Below are 22098 nucleotides of genomic sequence, written 5' to 3' on the forward strand. Positions count from 1 at the left end.
ATTGACAACTCCATAGTCTGAACTGTGGGGCAGAGTATATAGTGTACATAGTCTGAGCTCACATGGAGCCCAGTTTTCCCCTTTGGGAAAGACCAGTATGGGGAGTTGCAGTTTAGAGCAGTGGATTGGGGGTGAGGATATGCTATAGATAGCCAATATTAATGGAGTGGGAGACAACAGGAATTTGGGGATTCTGAGTAATGGTTTTATTCAGGCTGACTTAAGCCTTTAATGGAGTTTCAGCCAGTGGCCTTTAAACCAGTTATTTGTGTGGTATGGTGATGGGATGTCTACGCTACACAAGGACTGACCAAGTGGAAAGGGCCAACTAACCCTGTGACAGGGTGCACCTCAAGGAGAGTCATGGCTGATAAGGCCTACTTGCTGATGAATCCCAGATAGGGGAGGAGCTGGGGCAGACATAAAGAGAGGAAATTGGTATTAGGAGTGGGGCAGGGTAACAAGCATTGTGGAGAGGGGGGAAGCAGTAGACGTGATATATCTTGAATTTAGTAAGGCTTAGAAGACCGTCTCAGGGGAAAGCAAACCCAAGGAAATAAAGCCTAAATTAACTTATTATGAGGGGTGTACAGCTGGTTGTAAAATCATACTCAGAGAGCTGATATCAATGGTTGACAGTCAAGCTGGAAGGGCATATTGAGTAGGGTCCCACAGGGATCCATCCTGGGTCCATTTCTTCTCAATATCTTCAATATGATTTGGATAATGACACAGAGCATACACTTATAAAGTTTCATTTAGAGTTAAATTTAGCTAAGTGCATGAATTGTGCCTTATGACAACTTTGGTTTTAGTTAAAAGGTTCTACTGACTTCCATCTTAGATCCAGTTGTTTATATTATATGTTAATGATCTTTGTACCTGTTTATCCCATACAGAGTATTCATTTGTATGCTAATAGTATTGCTATTTAATAAACTATGTTTAAAAGAAGACTTTCTTTATCTGCAGGCTGATATTAATGAGCTTCGAAATCAAATGGCACAATTAACTGCAAACAAAATAAATACCATTAAAACCAGTATTTACTATTTGGATCAAAACAAAGTTACAATATCTAACTGAACAGGGTTATTAAAATATTTAAATAAAAATATTATAAAGCAATCATAATAAGCGATAACACAGCATTGTTCCTTGCTAATTAAAAAGCAAGGTCTCTTATTTTTACTATTTTTTCACATAACCTGGGGTGTAGGATCTATGTACAATTTGTGAAGACAAATATTTCTTTTATGCAAATATAGACAGACATCTGAATTGAGTTTTACTGAATGATAAAGCTTCAAGGCAAAATGCAATATGGTGAGGAAACTAAGTTTCCATAAAAGATAAGTTAGTAGAGTCCCCATTTCATCATACAGAAGAACCAAACACAACCCATAAGGTCATTTGTGCAGTGACCTGATTTAATTTTTTCTAAGAAAAAAAAAAGTATAGTGGGGTCCATTGTTAACCAGCAACTCACTGTTCAGTACAAAATACATATGACACAAAGCACCCTGATGCATCTGGATAAATCACAGAATCATCAAAAAGTAGGACTGGAAGGGACTTCAGTAGGTCATCTAGTCCAGTCCCCTGCACTGAGGCAGGACTAAGTATCATCTGGAGCATCTCTGACAGGTGTTTGTTTAACCGGTTCTTAAAAATGTCCAATGATGGAGATTCCACAACCTCCCTAGGTAATTTGTTCCAGTGCTTAACCACCCTGACAGTTAGGCAATATTTCCTAATGTGTAGCCTAAATCTCCCTAGCTGCAATTTAAGCCCATTACTTCCTCAGTGGTTAAGGAGAATAATTCATCACCCTCCTCTTTATAACAACCATTTATATATTTGAAGACTCGTTATCCTGTCTCCCCTCAGTCTTCCCTTCTTCAGACTAAAAAAACACACTTTTTCAAACTTTTCTCATAGGTCATGTTTTCTAGACCTTTCATCTTTTTTGGGGGCTCTCCTCTGGACTTTCTCCAATTTGTCCACATCTTTCTCAATCTGTGGTGCCCAGAACTGGCCACAATACTCCAGCTGCGTCCTTAACAGTGCTAAGTGGAATAGAAGAATTATTTCTTTTGTCTTGCTTACAAAACTCCTACTAATACATCCAGGATGATGTCACTTACTGGAGGATTCTCTGTTCCTTGAAGTCTTTAAACCATGATTTGAGGACTTCAATAGCTCAGACATAGGTGAGACGTTTATCGCAGGAGTGGGTGGGTGAGATTCTGTGGCCTGCATTGTGCAGGAGGTCAAACTACATGATCATAATGGTCCCTTCTGACCTTAATATCTATGAATCTATGTTTGCTCTTTTTTTTAAATTTTGCATTATGGACTCATATTTAGTTTGCAATACATTATAACCCTCCAAAATCTTTTTCTGAAGTACTCTTTCCTAGACAGAGATTTTCTATTTTGTATTTGTGCAATTGATTATTCCTTCCTAAGTGTATTACTTTGCGTTTCTCCTTATTGAATTTCTGTCTATTTATTTCAGACCATTTCTTCAGTTTGTCAAGATCATTTTGAATTCTAATCCTGTCCTCCAAAGCACTTGCACCCCCTGTTAGCTTGGTATTGTCTGCAATCTTTATAAGTTTATCTTTATCTCAGCAGCTAGGGTTGATGGGCTTGGATGGATGTGCTGACTCTGTTGCACCCTCCTCCCACACAGGGTCCTCTGTTTGGGTGATGTTGGTAAGACAGAGCAGAGTAGTTGGTCTTGTGGTTAACAATCTATTGAAATGCATGGGATTGTGCACACCAGTCTCAACTGTTGTTCCAGCCTGTCTGCAGACTCAGGCAGATGTTGCTGGGTTGATTATGATTGATTCACAGTTTAAAGCTTTTCATCACATTCCTGTGGACTAGAAATTACTTCTCCCCAAAATGAAAGCAGAGATTCCATTCTAATCATATAATTCCAGTTCTGTAGTCCCTAGTCATACGCCTAGAGTGCCTATTCCTTAAGTCAGACCTCTTTGTGCATGCAATTGTCAGACTTGTGCATTCACTTGTGCTAATTGTGCATACAAATTGGACACAAAATTTCAGATCTAATGTTTAAAAAATTCTCTCCCTCATTGTCCTAATTGCTGTAAATTTAAATCAACACCAATTTTTATAATCAAAAGGCTGTGATTCTGCAGCCTTTAATAAGGAAAAAAGACCCATTGGCTACAGTAAAGACTGTAGGACTTGGACCTTTGGCTCTGATTCACTACAGAGTTAGTCAAACTTTACACCTGTGTAACTAATGATTTCAATGGCATTAGACTGGTGGTGTACTGAAGTACAGCAATGGTGAAGCAGGGATGCAAGTTTGTAAATAGGTAAAATGAATGACATAGCAGTGCACAACTTGCCTTGAATAATTTAGCAGGGTACACATTACCTCTGCCACAGTTTAAAATCTAATGTGCTAACATCTGCTACCTCTTCCAGCTTTTATTTTCTATCAGCCTTGTTAAATACATGTCATTCTTTCATGCCCTCAAGATCAAGAGAAATAGCTGTCAACAATCTTTTGTTCACAGGAGATATCACTTTGGGAGATGATTTGTTTGGCACAGTTAATTAAAAGTTGTACATATCGTCTCTGCTTGAATTCTTAAGTTTTTACTTAGATGAGGCTTGATTTCTTAAGCTTTTACTTTACTTTTAATGAACATTTTTGGTGCTGCTCAGACTTGCGTCTCCTGCACAAAAGTGGCAAACCATTTTTATTACCGGAGACCATTAAGAAAATTTGGACTCAGGTGAAAATTTACAGAGTCCTTTTTATTTTCTTTTGTAGTGTAAAGTCATAGGCATCCAGAGCTAAGGACTCCAGTTATAGAGATAGGACGTTATATTATGTTTATCTCATAGATGAAGCAATAATTCTAGAAATAATGGATTAATTAAAGTCTGTAGTGGGTGTGTGTCTATTTTATGTGTTTATAAAGCAGGATTTTCATTCATTGCTTCATTTCCACACGGAATGGTCACCTATTTGTGTCATTCACCTACACTACAGTAGCACAGCTCAGACGCAGATTAAAATAGTAAGCACATGACTACCTTTAAGCCAGTGAGCCTTTCCATTGACTTCACTGAGACTAGTTCATGCTCAGAGTTAGGCACGCGCTCAAGTAACTTGCTGACATAGGGCCTCAAATAGAAAACCAATTATATCTTTGAAAAGCCCATTGACCTCTTGTCTCATGACATCTCTTAATGGAGATGCTTTCAACAGATTCACCTTAACTTTTATTCATTTTGTCCTTTGACACATGGTAGTTTATTTGCTGGCAAATACTGACTTTCTTGGAGGAGAAAATGTATCCCGTGGTTACTTGTGTTAGATTGAACTTTAAATATTAATGCACATTAGTATCTTGTTCAAGTACTTGGAATTACCTTGACTTTTGATGTAAACAAGAATTATTATTACCAAGCTTCATTCTGTCCAAACCTTGTGAAAAGTTAGTTTTATAGTAAGCATTTCACAAAGCAAAATGGGGTCACTTTTCACAGCTTCTTTTCTTGCTAATCATTTGCTGCGGGAGCTTGATCCAAAGCCAATTGAAATAAGTGGAAAGATTCCCGTTATCTTGAATGAGCTTTGGATCAGGCCCACAATTTCACTATATAAAAAAACATACTGAAAAATACAAGAAACAGGCCAACCAGCCCAATCCTCTGAGTGAAATCCAAGATTTCACCCTCTTATTTTTCGGGATGTATTTAAATTTTCTGCCATGCTCTGTATCCCCATCCTTCTCCAGAAACAAACTCATACTCTTTGTTTTAACTGCCTTTCCTTTTAACTAATTATGTGTTCATTACCCTTTGAAATAATTGTGCCTATGTCCCGCATTTACTGCCAGCTTCCTAATTTTTAGGTAATGTGACTTCAAATTCTAAAACCACTCTCAAACTTCCATTAGCTTTTGTCACAGTTTCTCTTTGCCAGCATATATTTTGTTTGGTAGAGAAAGCATGTCCAGTTTCAGACTGGCTGATTATTTAAATATTTGTGTATCAGCAGCGATTCTCTAGGTCAAGGATTATCTGACCAACATCTGAGTGGACAGTGAGCAATCCTAATGGATAAACATGTGTGTAGCCAAGATGTCATGCATAATATGCATAATATTGTGCTCAACCCCATGGAGGCCTAGATTTCCAGAAGAGAATATAGAAAGATATCTCAGTTTGCACAGCTAAATTCAGGAAATGAACCATCAGCAGTAATCTTTCTCTCTGAGCTGGATTAACTTCATAAATTTGAGGAATTTTCCATTAGAGTGAGTTTCAATCTCCAGTCACTTTGGCAGAATGTGGTGTTGAATGTCTTAATAATGAAATCTTTACACCTTTTGCAGTACCTGTGAGAAGTCCCCATGTAATGTTCCGAAACACACTTTAATTAGAATAAAGGTTGGCAGGATGCTGAGGACTGTTTTGTAGCATTCTGTGTGTATGGAACACATCTATTGTAAATGAATAGCAGTGCTTAATTTGTAATCAAAGAGGTCTCTGGGCTCAAGCAATTCGGTGCTGGGAGTCAAGCAGTTTTTTTGCATTCATAACTGATGCAGCAAGCCCAGAGGTGCCGGGGCTCAGCCCGGGCACAAATTAAGCACTGGTGAATAAACCCAAGTAGAAATGTCAGTGCATTCTAGAGTTCCCTATCCGATTGCTTTACGCTGCTTTGGCAGTACAAAGGGAATGTAAAACGGCCTTATATAGGGGAATGCCGTGGCATGGGGCATGCTCTGCTTATGCAGCGTGGTGTAGCCAGATCTACACATGTTCCTCATACCACCTCCGCACAACACAATGTGCTCTGTTGCTACCTGCTCACATAATGGCATCTGGGGGCCATTATTACAACCTGGCGTGATTTAGAAGAGCTGTAAATTACACTAGGAACTGAAATGAACTCTGCTGACCTACAAGTGGGGTAACAGAAAGCCACCTTTGACTTCCCAATCCCTGATATACAAAGTGCTGAACAGCTCTGGTGCATGCAAAGATCCTATATATAGCCAAGCAGTTGATCTTTCTGTCAGTAGGTATTCATTTATATCTTTATTTCATTAGCTCATATGCTCTTTGGACTATCTTTTTGTTTTATATTTGCACAGCACCTAGCACAGTGGTCCATGACTGGAGCTGACAGGAGCTACCACAACACACATAATAAATACATAATATCTGATTACTCTAAACTCGACCTCCTGCTCAGTCTGAGTTATAACTCAGGCATACAGTGTGTGACCATCTGGTGATCCACAGGTGAAACATTCTTTGATTTTCACTATACAGAATGAATAGTCTTTGCTTATTAGTCACCTCAATCTATTTTATCACCCGTATTTTCTAATGGCTGTTATCTGCAGCTGTGGCGTAGACCCATTTTAAATGCTAGAGAAGCTCGCAGCAGAGAGAATGAAAGTCTTGCCAATTTAGGGCCAAACCCTGTTGGCTATATCAAAGATAAAACCTGAGGGATGTCATTTGACCCAGTTTGTAAGCAAAGACACTCAAGCTGTGCTGTAAAAAGAGCCCATATTGTTTTTAACAAATGTCACATTTGTCAAATACTTTGGCATAGAGGGGCAATCAAAATTACTGTATAAAATTACATTGTGTATAGGGAATAACAAGGCAGATGCACAGAACATTGGTTGGTTTTTCAAAGGGAATATTTTCAGTCCCTGGCTTTGCTGTGTATCAGTGATTGTGTTGGCATCCAAAGACTTGAGAATGTAGTAACCTTTTCATCAATACTTACTATGGGCTAGTGTGGCCTGAGGCATAGCCCTGCACAATGGACAGTGCACAAACTACAGCACCACCTAGAGTAGCCCTAGGAAGAACACAGTCACAATGCCTTCCATGATTCCCTCTTCCTCTTGTCAGGGACAGGGGAAAGGGGGAGGGAAATGACTTACTGGTCAACACTGGAAGCGAGGCCGGGAGAAGAATAGATGCCCGCTGTCTCACAGAGGGCAGCACTGGTGTTAAAGACCCTGAGCTGATGTAAGATCTGAATGCAGCCATGTCTTTCTCCCCAGTATGGCTATACTCGGGCTAGTGACAACTTAGCAGAAAATAAATTGGGTCATTCCTCTGTCAGGCTTCCAAAAGGATTAGGTCCCATTTTAGCTACAAAGTTCCTCATTGTGGCATGGGGAGATTAGGCTGATTTAGCATTGTCCTTCTTTGTTCACTAGGTTGAGTATAGTATAATTTATGGATGGCATTTTCTAAAGCACTTACGTGATGTAGGAGTGGGACTTGGACTCCTAATTCAGTTAGGGACCTTGGAAAATCCCTCCCTTCCCGGATTTCAGTGGAGTTGTGATCGATTTACACCAGCAGAGAATTTGGACCTCTTTTCTGCCTCCCCCCACAAAAAAAATTCACATTTTTAGGAGATGAACAATGCGAGAATAAACAACATGAACTATACCTGGTGAAAATGTAGACCTGAAGGTAAGTTTAGTCAGTTCTAGGATATATGAAAGCATCCTGCTGATTCAGCAATAGTGGCAGACAGAAAAGCCTTCCTCCTCCATAGCCACACAGGTCTAACTTTTATACTCACAGCTGATCACCCAGCACACTAAACACAGGTGTGAGAGCTCCCTTTCATTGGACAGCTAGTTGAACACAGTCTTAATCATGTCTCTAGCTCCATGCAAATCAGAGAGTGTGGTGATGCTACAAGATGAATTAATTGTTATTTGTACTTCATCAAAACTTGGGCCAGATTCCGTATTCAGTTACACAGAACGGCTCTCAACTACATAAAGTAAATTAGAAGTGTAGCCATGTAACAGAGTAGAACATAGTGCATGGTATGTTATGCAGATAAACATGATATAAATATATGTAGGAATACAAGATACAATAATATTTTGTATATGTTTAATGTATTTGATATTACCACCAACTTCCTGTTGCGCTCTAGTTGTTGTTCATTTGCTTTAATAATGTAAATGTTAAATCATCTAAATTTATGTTGTAAACATTGAAAACCCTGGCTGTGTGGCTTACTTTTTTTTTTTAATGTAAAATGTGTTTTTTATATCAGATTTATATCTTCCTCCCTGCCAGAAAATTTCCTCAATTTTTATTTCCAGTATTTATTGCTCCATTTAACTCAGATTTGAAATTAAATTTTCCCACTTCTGGATGGTTGCATATTGTGTGTATGTCTATAAAATGACACAGCAAAATAGTGTTATTGTAAGGGACTGCGGAAGACTTTGTTATGGCCTAGCTAAGGAACTTCCGCTTTCTCGAGTCAGCCCGGTCACTGTAGGACATGGAGAACCAACTCTAACCGGTTTTAGGCTGGTTTTGTCTGCCTTGTATGGCCCACCGCCAGGTAGCGGAAAGCCCCCTTAGGAAAGTACCTAATTATATATTCATGAGCTGTTTCTGTGTACTTCTTATTATGGCTCGCTGGTTGCCCCTTCGTTGGACTCCGTCCCAGACAAAGCTCTGGTGTGCTGGGTTCTCCGCCTCCGTGACAGCAACGCTTGGAGTCCCCGTTGCTGGTGTGTCACTAACCTTCAATAAAGCCAATAACTCACTGCTTAGCTGCGTGTGGGTCTCGTTTTCCAGAGTACCTCTGCCGGCCTGCGGTGTTTTGAACACCTTGGCCCAGAACAGTTATCTGTCCATATTCATCATCTGCGAGGTAACACAATGTTGAGTCCTTGCTCAAGCCCCCTAAAAGTTTAACTAGCAAGAACTTAGGCCAAAATGTGCACTTGATTATACTCTGAAATGCCACATTGACTCAAAGAGGTAAAAATCAGTGAAAAATTTGAAACATAAAATGCAGGAATTGGAGTTTACATTGCTTGAGACCGTTCTGATATACCATCACTGCTTTCATCTGGCATCTATTTCTCCAACTTTCTTTCCACATATCTCACCATTATCTTTGAGGTTCTCATAATATTAGTCAGTATAAACTAGTCAATACTCACAAATCAGTGCATAACTAAGCAAGGTAAACCATAGTCACTAATAAGGTGATTTCTTAGAGCAATATAACAAAGCTGTGTATTTTATGTTTTCATTGTCTGTGAGATGGAGTTTCAGGCTCTCATCTAGACTGGTAACAACTTTTCATAAAACTGACAAAATTACACAGGCCGTCAGTCCTCATGTTTCACATCGTAAACGGCTTAGCATCTAGGATCAGGGGAAAAAAATCCCCTCTAGTATAATATAGCATAATTAGCTGCATTATTGGGGTTTTATTTCTTCTTCTGAAACATCCAACATTGAACACAGAAGGACATCGAAAATTGGACTAGATGGATTGATGGTCAATTCTGGTATGTCACTTTTATGTTCCTTATATGTTGACAGTTAATAGATGGAGGTGAAGAATACATTTAGTTTGCTGTAGGAAAGTATAATCATCATAATAGTACCTAAATATTAGCCATGCAATGTTACTTTTATTACAGTTCCTGTACAGGAAGTTGGCACAATATCCTGTTAAGTTTATCTATCTATCTGTATATTTTTTAGGATCTTTATGCTAGAGGATGGCTGTCTCAAGATATATAATATTACCAAAACAGATGCAGGAGTGTATACTTGTATAGCAGTGAATCAATTTGGAGTTGCCAGGAATTCAGGAACCCTGATTGTGAAAGGTATTTTATTGTCTTCATTTGTGCTTTATGAATATTGGAAATGTACATACATATTTGATGAAACATACTGGGATGTCAAAGATCATAATAATACTGTTATGATGCAGGGTTTCAACTAAATCTTTACACTGAAACAGAGCTACCAGATGGCTGCAGCAACTGTTAAAATGCCTGGCCTATCCACAGGTAGTGACTATGCTTTAGTATCATTCTTAGAGGACATGGACAATAAAGCCTTATTCTTTCACCAGGGCCCTCTGGGTTATCAATATCATTTTTAAATCAGTACTTCTAAGAAAAACATTGATAAAATAACAGAAATCTAGCAGTCGATTACTTATATCGAATATATAGCAGTCATCATTTATTATTTGTATCATAGTAGCGCTTAGGAGCCCTTGTCCTGGACCAAGACCCCATTATGCTAGGTGCAGTACAAACACAGAACGAAAAGACAGTCCCTGCCACAAAGAGCTTGCAAGCTAAGTACCAGAAACTTGAAATATAGTGGCTGTGGGCCTCTGAACACCTTTCTGTTCTCCGCTATGTACAATGGGTTGAATCAATGCTGCTCATTTATAGCTTACGTTGGATCTCAGGCGACAAAAGATTATTTCTGCCACTGTAAATTAAGGAAAAGATATTTAGTGAATTAGTCTGGAAACTGGATTGTTTCATTATTGTTGGTTTTGTTTTAATGTTTTGTTCTATTTAAAAAAAGACTGGTTTAGAAGCTGAATAAAAAATTCACTCTAATAAAACACAGAATCTCTAAGAAGCTGCTTCCCCCTATCGCAATTGTGGTTAACCACCTTGGCACATGACACTAAAACAAGAGGAGTGGTCTCAGGCCCTTCAGACAGTTTCCTATTCTTAATATTAAAATGCTCCCCGCCTACACACACACACACACACACACTCCCAAAGAACATAAGGAGCAGTTATGATATCTCCTACACTTCACTGCTCGTTACTTTCCTGAATTTTAACACCTTAACCTCCCAGGTTCATTTGTGAGATTTCACTGCCTGCTCCAACAGCTAAAAATATCTGCTTCTCGGGGGAGTAATCTGAGCTGCCAGCTAACCAGAAATGTTCACATCACCAAGCAAGTCATTTTAGTGAAGGAAAAAACACCTTCTTCTCATGTTAATTTTTTATTTCAAACTGCATATTAGTTGAACTTCTAATCCTCTTCTTTGAAAGAAATTGACTTGATGTCACTTTGTGAGACATCACTATGGACTTGTCCTAGTCAGGTTGCATTCTGACAAATCCAGTCTGAAGTGTTCTAAGAGAATGTGACTGAAGTAACCTGACGGGATATGTCAAAATGCACCCACCAGGCTAATATATGAAAAGAAGTTTTCCAGAATCTGAATGGTCATTGAAAGTGTTATGGAGTCAACATAGTAATTGCTGCTACCTATGAGCCATACCTATTTTTTTCTAAAGGGGCTGTTTACAGGTAATTGCCTACCTACAGGCCCATTGAGGGAAATTTTGAGGCTCCGGTACATCATGTTCTCTGGGACCTGATGTTTTCCCATTTCACTTTATTTACACAGATGATAAGGATATTTCGGGGACTCCCTGAGCTCAGGAGCCCCATACAATTGCTCCCTCCTTCCCTATCCTAAAGGATTTGTGAGAAAGAGAGGAACAGTTTTTTGTTTTTTGTTTTTTTTTTTTAAACTCTAAGTACCCAGATCTCTTTATATACTACATAGAATGCTTAGTCACAAAGGGTGGGAACCTTAACAGAATAAAAAACAAAGAAGTTTTCATCATAGGAAAGGGTTACATTCACCCCTGTGCAACATGCCAGGTCATCCTATGCACCTCTTACCTTATTAAAACAGGGTTCTAGGTTTGTATTGGAAGGGGGAATTTCACCCTTCATGAGAAGCTAAAAGGGAGGATTGACCATTTTGTAGCTATAATATCTCTTTGTGATTGTCAACTTAAATGTCTCTGACTTCCTACTGCTGTTTTGGGAAGCATGTTAAAGTGCATTATGCTTGTATGACCTTTTTCTCTCTGTTGTGAATGTGATACACTGACTAAGGCCTTGTCTACACTGGGACTTCATCTGCAAGCCCTGAGTGCATCTGTGATTGACAATGGTGCATTTTACCTTTGCCTTTAACAGCATTACTTTTTTTTTTTTTAAACACAGGCAAATTGCACTGCATCAATGTAAATCATGTCTATATTAAGCATTTTCACTAGTGCAACTGCACTGAAGGCTGACATAGCAACGTAGACAAGCCTAACTGTATCTTGTCCTCCATTTCATGGCTGAGCCTCCTAATTGTTAATAATGTACTCTTGCTAGCAGCTCATAAAGATACTTCCTCATCTCAGTAGTAGGATGCTTGTGACTGGTGCTGAAGATTCTGGGTTCAGTCCCTGCTGATCTGTGGATGGGTGAATCATTACATCAATGTAGCTACATCAATGTAGGAAAAACTGGGGGAAATTTCATACCTTCTCTTGCTGCTAATTAAGCATGGATTGCAATTCTCAATATATATATTTGGTTTCTTATGAAAACATCCTGGTGACGTTAAATGGTAACAATGAAAAGGTGGAGAAAAGTAAGTTAAAAACATGTAACTTTAAATTCAATTATCAGAGCTATGAGCAGAATACTCTCGATGTTAGATAACCTTAGAAATGATAGTAGTTATAAGAATGACAGATTACCCAGCATCATTTGTAACTCAGCTTTTTTTCTGATTTGGCTGATTTTAGGTAACTTCACAATCATTTTGTCTAGCCTGCAGGCTTGACTTTCCTCCTTACCATACCGCAGCTGGCTAAGATAGTTTTCACGTTCAAATTTTGGAAGTGCAGTTAGTACCAATGCGATGCGTAATTTGAGAAAATGTTACAGCACTGCTAGCAGTGAATAAAATGAGTCGTGTAGTGTTTGAGGAGCTTTTCCTTCATGAGAGTTAGATACCATTGCACATACCGCCATATATACATCCTAATGGAGCAGTATGCAAAAAAATCACATTAAAAACAGCAACAAAATTCATTTGGCATTTACAAAGTGTATTAAAAAAACAGAGTAATAACATGGTATAAAAATGATCTTGTTTGCAGGGAACATTTGTTTTTGTTTTCCCTCTGGAGAAGTTTTGGCTGTTCAATTATAGGGCTCATTGCTTCAGCATTATTTTCAACTGAAATGTCAGAACTTGGAAAAGCATATCTAATGTGCAAATTAAGTTTATTGCTGCTCATTGAGTTGTTTATTCTTTGTGATAGAAGTCTTTATTATACCTCAACACACAGCATCTTATCTATTGTTTGTCTCTGGAAAAAAAAAACATTCTATATAATACATCTCTGCAGTTACTAAGCAAGATGGATAGATAATGGGAAACCAAGAGATTTTGAGAGGCATTTGAAAGGATCGGAGGTGGAGGTTGTAAACACAACCTCATAAAGGAAACAACAAAGATCATACTAAGTGAATAAATAAGCATGAGGCATGTCATGTGACATGGTCCAGCAGGAATGATGAACACAAAGGAACACACACACACAAACCCTATATAATTCAAGTTTAAAAATATATTTGCGGAAAAATAAAAAGATACCTGCCATTGAGCAGATTTGAGAAAGCAGGGCTCTTTTGCAGGTAATGGTTAACTGTGTAGTTATGGACTTGCTCAGTGTATAAATGGAAGCCTTTTGATATTCCAAAAGAGCAGATCTGTAGTGGGAAGCCCTAGTACTACACTTTCCAAACTGCTTGCCTATCCCTATGGATGAGTCCTATGGAATTCTATAGAAAATGACAAGTTGTCTATTGGAGTAAGAATTCTATCTGTACAATTCTATAACGGGGTATTCCTGTCAAATGTTAGAATAGTGGTTTGTTCTCAGTCTCTTTGGGCCTGTGACTCAAATAATTCCTGGAAAAAACAGTCTTCCAGCTGACCTTACCCAACAATTCATTGTGGTCACAATGGCATGGTTCTGGGGATACAGCAATAGGCAGACACAGTGGAAGTTGGATGTACTGCAGACGTGGGTGCTAACTGCTAGAATGGGCACGGTTGGGGGGGGTTCCCCTTCTCCCTCTCCCTCTCTTTGTGCCTGCCTGTGCAATGCTAAGTTCTGGAGTAGTGAACAGAGCACTGTGGTAGAATGGAAAGGGGAGAGGGGGAAAACAAAGCTCTGGATTTGGAGGCAGTAGGAGGCAAAAGCAGAAGAAAGAAGGGAGGGATAAATTGCTCCTTCTTTGTGTTCAGGCTCCTAGCAGGTTTTTACAGATTTTGTTTTTCTTTCGCGTGTACATGTGACTCATCAGACCCCACCCACTCACAGATATTGCTGGGTAGAAAACAGTTTTCCCATCCTGCATTTTTTTCAAGATTTCAAAACATTTTCTTACCCCACATTGTGACACATACAAGTCACCAAAAAAATTTGCAAATTGGAAATTTGTTTTTTTTTAAAAAATCAGCTTAGGTCAATTATTGAAACATTTTGTTTTGATTTTGACCATTTTTAAACTATAGAATCTCAGGGTCGGAAGAGACCTCAGGAGGTCATCTAGTCCAACCCCCTGCCCAAAGCAGGACCAATCCCTAATGTTTGCCCCAGATCCCTAAATGGCCCCCTCAAGGATTGAACTCACACCCTGGGTTTATTAGCAGGCCAATGCTCAAACCACTGAGCTAATATTTCAAAATGAAAAGTCCTTTTGAAGCAGAAAACTGGCATTTTTTTATTTAGAAAAATCTCAAAGGTTTCATTTTGGCAACTTTCCTTTCAAAATGTTTTTTAGTTGAAAAAATTGTCAAAGCCAACCCTCTCTCATAGAAATGTTTAGATTTGATGAATTGGCAGTTTCTGGCAAAAAAATTGTTGAAAAATCCCCAACTCACTCTAGTCACCTAACTGAGGCCGGTGTTCCATGTATTGTGAAACTGCCCTAGGCAATGGTTTAAAATTCAAGAGAAAGGATATCATTTTCTGTTACATTCCATAGGTTTCTGAATGATTTCTATGGAGCCCCATGTAACTTACACACAACCCTATTGGTTTAATTTCTAACTTTTTATATAACTTTCCTATAAGGCTAAATTGTTTTTACTAGTAGTATTAGTATTCATAGAGTGCTATAACTTTACACATAGCTTTACAGAATAGGCAAAAGGTACCTTTCCCACTGATTTACCATCCAATACAGATGAGTAAGATTTGCAGGAGAACAGCTCAGGCACCAGGTGGTGTTCAAACATCCTAGAAGAGATTGACACAGCAAGATTTCTGTGAAGGATATATGTTGCAAAGAGGAATTTGAAGGACAAGAAGTGCACTTGGCACATGGGAAATATAATGCACATTCACAGCTTTATTAAAGATTAATCAAGCTAGGCATAAAAGGTTAACTTAATCCCCTAGTGTAACGACACTGATGTTATATGAGGTACAAGATTTTTAGAACCAAACTCTCTTTGGGTGTTTTTCAGAGTTTGAGTATTTGTAGTCAGTGGAGTCATGCCAACAGAGAATTTGGCATTTGAATCCATGTGAAATGTAATGCACCTGCCACTCTTGCTTCCAGACAAGGAAAATTTTCTCTATTCTACTGGCTAAAAAAAAATCTTTAATAGTGTCATGTCATGCCTTCACCCTTGGGCAAATCTTCAAAAAAACAAGTGATGTGAAACTCTTCTGATTTTTAAAAGAAAGGGTTCTAAACAGCAATTAATTCACGCAATGGAAACCAAGAAAAAGTCTGCTCTGCTTCAGCAATTGAGTTGAAATTGAATTGAGGTTCTTCAAAGACTCCTTTTCCTTTCCTTGCAATGTGTACCTGTTAAAGGGGGAGTCCAGCAAAGAAAAGATTTTAGCACCACCTAATCTGTTTTAACAATACAAAGATCTTTCTTTGAATTCATTGGGAAGTGCCAGTTAAAGACTGAGGTGTAAACACTATAACTGGAGACCCAGTTTTAGTTCAAAAGAAGGATCACAGAAAATGCAATATTCCTCCTCATTGCCACTTGATCACTGTCTTGACAGTCCCAGAAGTTGTAACTCAACTCTGTGAGGAAGTCACTTGAAGTTCAGGACTGTACAGAATGGTCCCACCTACATAGCACTCAGTGATTGCAACTACTTTGGCAACCTGCTTAAAAGTGTGGTCTGAATAGCAAATTAATAAGAGTTGAATCTTCCACCTTTAATAAATGAGTGATCCCTTTGAAGTCAAGGCCCCATATTGAATAAAATTCTCAAATACTTTGCCAATACACAGGGTTAATCCTAGCATGGGATAGACTTACTGAACTAATGTAGTCCCTGAAACCCTCATCTTCCCCCCACTGCCACACACACACACACTTACTTTTTTCAGAACATATTACTATCATTGAATGGATTCTGTGCACATTTTATTCACTTGCATCTGAATTCTCATGATTTTATAAATGTTTCTGCAGAGACACTTTATTCAGGAGAATCGCTCACACAAAGTTTATGTGCCAAACATGCCAACAATAGTAAAATCGTATAAACCACTGTCTTTCCCCTTCAGCAAGCTACCTTTCCCTTTAATGAGAGCTGTTTCTCTCGTTATTAGTGTATGGGGGTAAAAAAGATTAAATGATTTTTCAATCTCTCGAGTCGCCTCCTTTGGAGCCTAAATACTGCAATGCACATGACACTGTGGGAAACTGCCAATGAAAATTAAATTTATTAGACTAATAAATAAAAAGGGCAAGAAATCTCTATTTAAGAAGTAAGAAAACACAGTGACCACATTTTATTTTGCTGCAATATTCTGCAAGGACAGTTTTTCAAAGTCTGCATCATCATGTCTCTTCCTCTTCCCCATATAGTCTTAGCAGCCTCAAAAATGTCTGCTGTTTTGTTTGAATTTAAGTCAGGTCGAGTGAGTGTGGGATTTATGAATCAGCATACTATAGGAGATGAATTTTGGTATGTTGCACATTTTCTGTTCTTCTCTAAGATATACATAGCACACATTGTATTCACAGTGCTCTTGGCAAGAAGCTATAAATGGTTTATAATGCACTGGAATCATCAACATGTCAAAGATCAGTTTCTTTAATAGGGACAGTAGCAGAACATTAGATCAATTTTAAGCCATTTCAGAAATGTTGCAAAAATCATTCAAATATTTTTTTATTACAAACGTATACTGGTATTTTTATACACTTGTTTATAATAAAGAATGATTTTTCTCAACAGAGAGGACTGTAATTACTGTTCCACCTTCTAAAATGGATGTTACAGTTGGAGAGAGTATAGTCCTACCATGTCAGGTGTCTCATGACCCCTCCGCTGAGGTTGTGCTCACATGGTCATTCAATGGAGATGTGATAGATTTTAAAAGAGGAGTGAATCATTTTGAAAGAATTGGAGGAGTAAGTTCTTCAAACTCTTTAGTGCTTCATCAAGCTGTTCTTAACAGCCCTTAAACCATATAAACATCTTTCATAATTCCCATTTTTGATACACATGTCAAATCACTGCTCCTTTATAAAAGTTACATCCATTTAGTGTGCTTTCTTATATTTCATAAACATGCTCAAGTTATTTGTGAAGCCATAATAAAAGTGTCAAACTGATATAAACTGATGACAGCAATGAATGCTTTAATTTAAAAGCTGCATTTTTATTAATATTTAGCAAGTTATAAAAATGTCCGTTTGGAAAACATGTTGTGAGTGATTAGTTTTATCTTTTTCTTCCTTTTATCTCCAGGAATCTGTTGGGGATTTGATGATAAGAAATATTCAGCTAAATCATTCCGGGAAATATGTTTGCATGGTACAAACAACCATAGACAGTCTATCTGCAGCAGCAGATGTAATTGTAAGAGGTAAGTCTATTAAGTGTAGAATTCTAACATAACTTATGTAAGAATGTAAAATGGGTAACATCAGCAACTGGGTTGGTGAAATTTAAAAAGTTTGTGGGTCTCTGGTATAACAATGCAGTTATGTGATGGCATTTCCTACACTCATTGCTCTCTTTGGACCAAACTATATTGGGTAGGTACTGGCCAAAGTAAGGGTGGTGAGTAAGTGCTCATTCCAATTGGAGCTAGCCCCATTTAAGGTCAGGTGGCAAACATCCTCCCCAAGCATTCCAGTAAATGGGGAGGTTGTCTCCACAGTTTGCACCAGCCTTCAGAATGGCACATCCTGCTCCCCCACAGGTGTGCCCAGGTTATTCTTCACATTGGTGCAAAGAGGCAATGTCATGATCCTGCCTTCTCTCCTCCCCCCATTTAGAGTTCTTAGGATGGAACATTCTGTGCATTCTACTGGTTGCTGGGACTCCAATTTTGTGGCCCTTGTTAAAATACAGGGATGCAATTAAGAATCTAAGAAGATGCTCTACAATAGATGTTGAAGCTCAATTATGCATCCATTTCAAACTTTAGGAAAAGTCAAATTCTATTAGATATAAGGCTCCGTCTCACAACCTTTGCAGACCCTAATCCCCCATTAACTTCAGTGGGAATTTTGGATATTCAGAGAATGTGAGGTCCAAAATCTTATTTTACATAGTCATATAATAAAGCTCTTTCAACTGAGTTCTGGTTCCTTCATGCTAACAATAGAGATATTTATGTTCAATATCTTGTTTTAAATACCCCAGGAATGTCATTTTTTCAAGCATTTAATGAAGACATGAAACCTTGAGAGCTAGATTATGTAACTCTTACTCATGCGGGTGAGCCCTTATTTCCATGAGACAGGCCCACTGACTTCAGTGAGTGAATATGGGTTGCACAATCCAGTCCAACAATGAATTCAATATCCTAGGGCATCAGTTACTCTAAAATATATGTTTCTGTAAGGCCCTCCAGGTCCCCCACAAGATGTTAGAATCGAACACATTTCTAGCACTACTGCCCTGCTATGCTGGAGACCAGGAACAGATAATAATAGTCCAGTCCAGATCTACAGTGTTCAGACAAGGACTCCTTTTTCAGTTGGATGGCAGGCAGCTTCAACCGGTAAGAAATCTGAAATTTCTGGTTCACTTTCATGCATGTCACAAGACTTACTCCAAAGGTGCATTTTCATTCACATGTCTTTTGTATTTAGTTCCTGAAGTTCTCAATGGTAGAACCTATTCAGCAACAGTGACTGGTTTAAACCCTTGGGTTGAATATGAATTCCGTGTGGTTGCTGGCAATAACATTGGGATTGGGGAGCCAAGCAGACCATCAGAGCTGCTAAGAACAAAAGCATCAAGTAAGTTTTCCTGATTTGTTCCAATGATTTTAGAAACCTCCTAGTCACTACTCTGTTCTATTTAAAAATGAAATTACATCAGGCTATGGAACTGCTCCAAAGCCCACTGAAATCAATGAGGATTTTGCATTGATATCAATGAGCCATGGTCCATGCCCTGTGTACATTACATTTGTGGAAGCATCTTTCAGTTCATAATATGCTAATTCAGTCTTAATGAAGCTCCAATTATATCAATGGAGATTATCTTTCTTACACCGGGTCTGAGGTTGGTCATACTGTTATAACAAGATATGAATTCTATTGTTTAAACACTAATCACAGATCTTGTTTTCTGCCTGTTATAATGGTGTGCACATGCCCACCGCTGAGCAAAGTATCAGTATGGAATGGTTAATGTCATCTTCCTGAGTAGAACCCCTAACAAAATTTTACATCTTTATTCAAAATTTGTCTGAGATCACCTGAGTATCTGGGCATAGTTGAAGTAACTTAGGACGTCATCCAAAGACCACTGAAGCCAATAGGATTGTATTCAATGATTTCAGTGGCCAAAACATCAGTCCCTTTGCTACAAAGTCAGCCTAGCCCATACACATTTCTCTAACCACCTCCTCCTTCAGCTCTTTTACCTACTTCATGAGGGACTCTACCAACAAACACCTCTTATGTTGGTTGGTTCCCCCTGCTTGGCTTTTGCCAGTGGGGATATGCAAACTGCATTCCCTGCAAGTCTAGACTAGAGCCTGAGCAGAAGCCACCAGGGTCATAACACCTACCTGGTGGGGGCCCCCATATGTGCAATCAGAGGAAAAGATAGCAGTAGTGTTGGCGACATGCCATTTTTCTCCCATTGTGGGTTCTTCCTTGTAGAGTACCTACTAGTTAGGGAAAGTATTTTTTTTTTTTAAACCTACCTTCCTCAACTGGCAAACTCCCTTAGGCTCCCATCTGCCTTCATCTTACCAACTACTTGAAGAATGTCTACACTGCAACTAAAGGACAATGGCCAGCTGATGTGGAGCTTGGGCAAAGGGACTGTTTAAATGTGGTGTAGACATTTGGTCTTGGGCTGGAGCCCAAGTTCTGGGACCCTACCCCCTTCTCAGGGTCCCAGAGCTCAGGCTCCACCCCAAGACCAAATGTCTACACTGCAGTGAAATAGCGCCTTAGCCCAAGCTCTGCAAGCCTGAGTCAGGTGGCACAGGCCAGTCTCAGTTGTCTAATTATAGTGTAGACATACCCTGGTACATACTTTTAAAAGTGCGGGTCCCACACATAGCAGGAATGAGTGATTCAACCCCTCTCACTCAGCTGCCTCTAATTACTGGTCTATTCAAATAAAAACTGAACTGCTCTGACTTCTAAAGGCCTTGCCAAAAAACTGGTGCTAACTCACCTAACTGCAGGGCAATCTAGCCCAGACAGACCTCAACCACATCTAGATTTCAAAACACAGAAACCAGCCCAGAATCTCACCAAACTCAATGGCAAGTACCCAGTACAAAAAGAGCTCCTCCTTTGTCCCCCAAGTTAATCAATAATAATAAGTCAGAAGTGCTCACCAACTGCCTAATTCCCTTAGTCTCCCAGCTGCCTTCATTTTACCATCCCCTGGGAGCCTATGTGCTTTTTAAAGACTGGGGCCCAAAACAGCTGGAAGGGATGACTCATCCCTTCTCATTCATCTGGTGGTGATGAATAGAGTGAAGATACAGTCTGGCTTTTCTTAAGAGCAAGGGGAGTATGCTGCAGCCCCAGAAGGGGTATAATAAATTGCTACCTTCTCCCCCTGGAGCAAGTGGGGAGTATGAGAGGAATTGTGACTTACTAAAACTGCTCTTGGGACAGTTCAGCTGTGTGCCATCCTTCACACAGGACTGAGCATGAAAGTTCAGTATAGCCCAGGGGAGGTTCTAATTCCTCACCAACCTAGAGTGATACAAATACCAAAATACCTTCTCAGGATGAGGTTTCACAAGCACCTATTGCAGTCAGGAACTTCTGATTCCCTCCCTTAATTAGCAATGCTGCTGTTTACATGATGCGTCAGTGAGAACTAGTGTGTTGGAATTCAAGCTTCCTTCCATCAGGAAAAGCTTTCAGTAGCTCTGCTAGGGGGCTGCACAAGACTAGATGTGAAGAGATGGCACTTGCATAGCAAAAACAAACAAAAACCCAACAACAACAAGACCATTTAAAATAGAGAATTAGGGAGCAATTGAAATAAGAGAAAAGAACAACTTTCTCACAATGCATTCACTAGGGCCTGACCCATTGCCCATGGAAGCCAGTGCAAAGACTCCCCTTAATTCTATTGGACTTTGGGTCAGGCACTAGTGCCTTAAACACTTCATTGCTGTGAAACATTCCAGCTGCTGTATATACAGCCTGAATACAACTGCTGTGCAGAGAGATATACTAGACACAGCCTAGCATTCTTTTCTTAACAGAATATGAATTCACAGTGAGAACACAGCAGTAGCACCAGAAGACTAGCAGTGAAAGGGTAAATTGTAAATGCCCTGTTGTAATAGCTATTTTGCTAGCTAAAACCTGATTGAGCATTAGTAGATCTGTGGATGCAAATGAGCCACTGCTCATTTAATTAAAATGCAGCTGAGAATTAATTGAGCATCCGTTGGTGCACTCAACCGTAAATTTTCATCTGTTTCTCAACTATGACCCAGTTGAGGCTCTGTTGAGCAGTAGTATAAATTTTTCCCCATGCAAATGTAGTAAAGACTGAACTCATTTAACACATGTGCTAATTGAGCATCAACGGGTTCATGGAACAGTGGAGCACGAGTTGAGTCTGGCTTGAAAGTCTTTTTCTTCATTTACTTCTTTAGATTAATCCCCCTCCTTCCCATCTTAAATTCCTTAACTATTAAGCACACAATGATGTTGGATATGAGTGATAAAATGTAACCACCAAAAGATCAATACTTTACTTTCATCAAATACAGTCATTTTGAACAATATTCTCTCCAAATTTCTAAAAATGGAAAAACAAAGCAAAACAACTGGTCTGCACCCAGTCCTCTGAAATGTTGTGCAGAAGATATGAGCTTGAGGCTAAACTTGCGCTATAGAATATGTTCTCTTGGAGAGACACTGTGATTTATATA

The 22098-nt window shown here is 39.0% G+C and overlaps 1 protein-coding gene across 1 annotated transcript in view; it reads left to right on the plus strand.

Moving 5' to 3' along the window:
* Positions 1 to 22098, plus strand: part of CNTN6 (contactin 6) — a 228069-nt gene that overhangs the window by 182207 nt on the left and 23764 nt on the right. The window contains exons 12-16 of the mRNA XM_073351147.2: positions 9574 to 9701; positions 16947 to 17122; positions 17463 to 17580; positions 18568 to 18726; positions 18818 to 18967. Coding sequence (XP_073207248.1) covers positions 9574 to 9701; positions 16947 to 17122; positions 17463 to 17580; positions 18568 to 18726; positions 18818 to 18967 — 731 coding nt within the window. The remainder of the gene's footprint in view (positions 1 to 9573; positions 9702 to 16946; positions 17123 to 17462; positions 17581 to 18567; positions 18727 to 18817; positions 18968 to 22098) is intronic.

The sequence above is a fragment of the Lepidochelys kempii genome, chromosome 7, assembly GCF_965140285.1.
Source record: "Lepidochelys kempii isolate rLepKem1 chromosome 7, rLepKem1.hap1, whole genome shotgun sequence".
Lineage (NCBI taxonomy): Eukaryota > Metazoa > Chordata > Testudines > Cheloniidae > Lepidochelys > Lepidochelys kempii.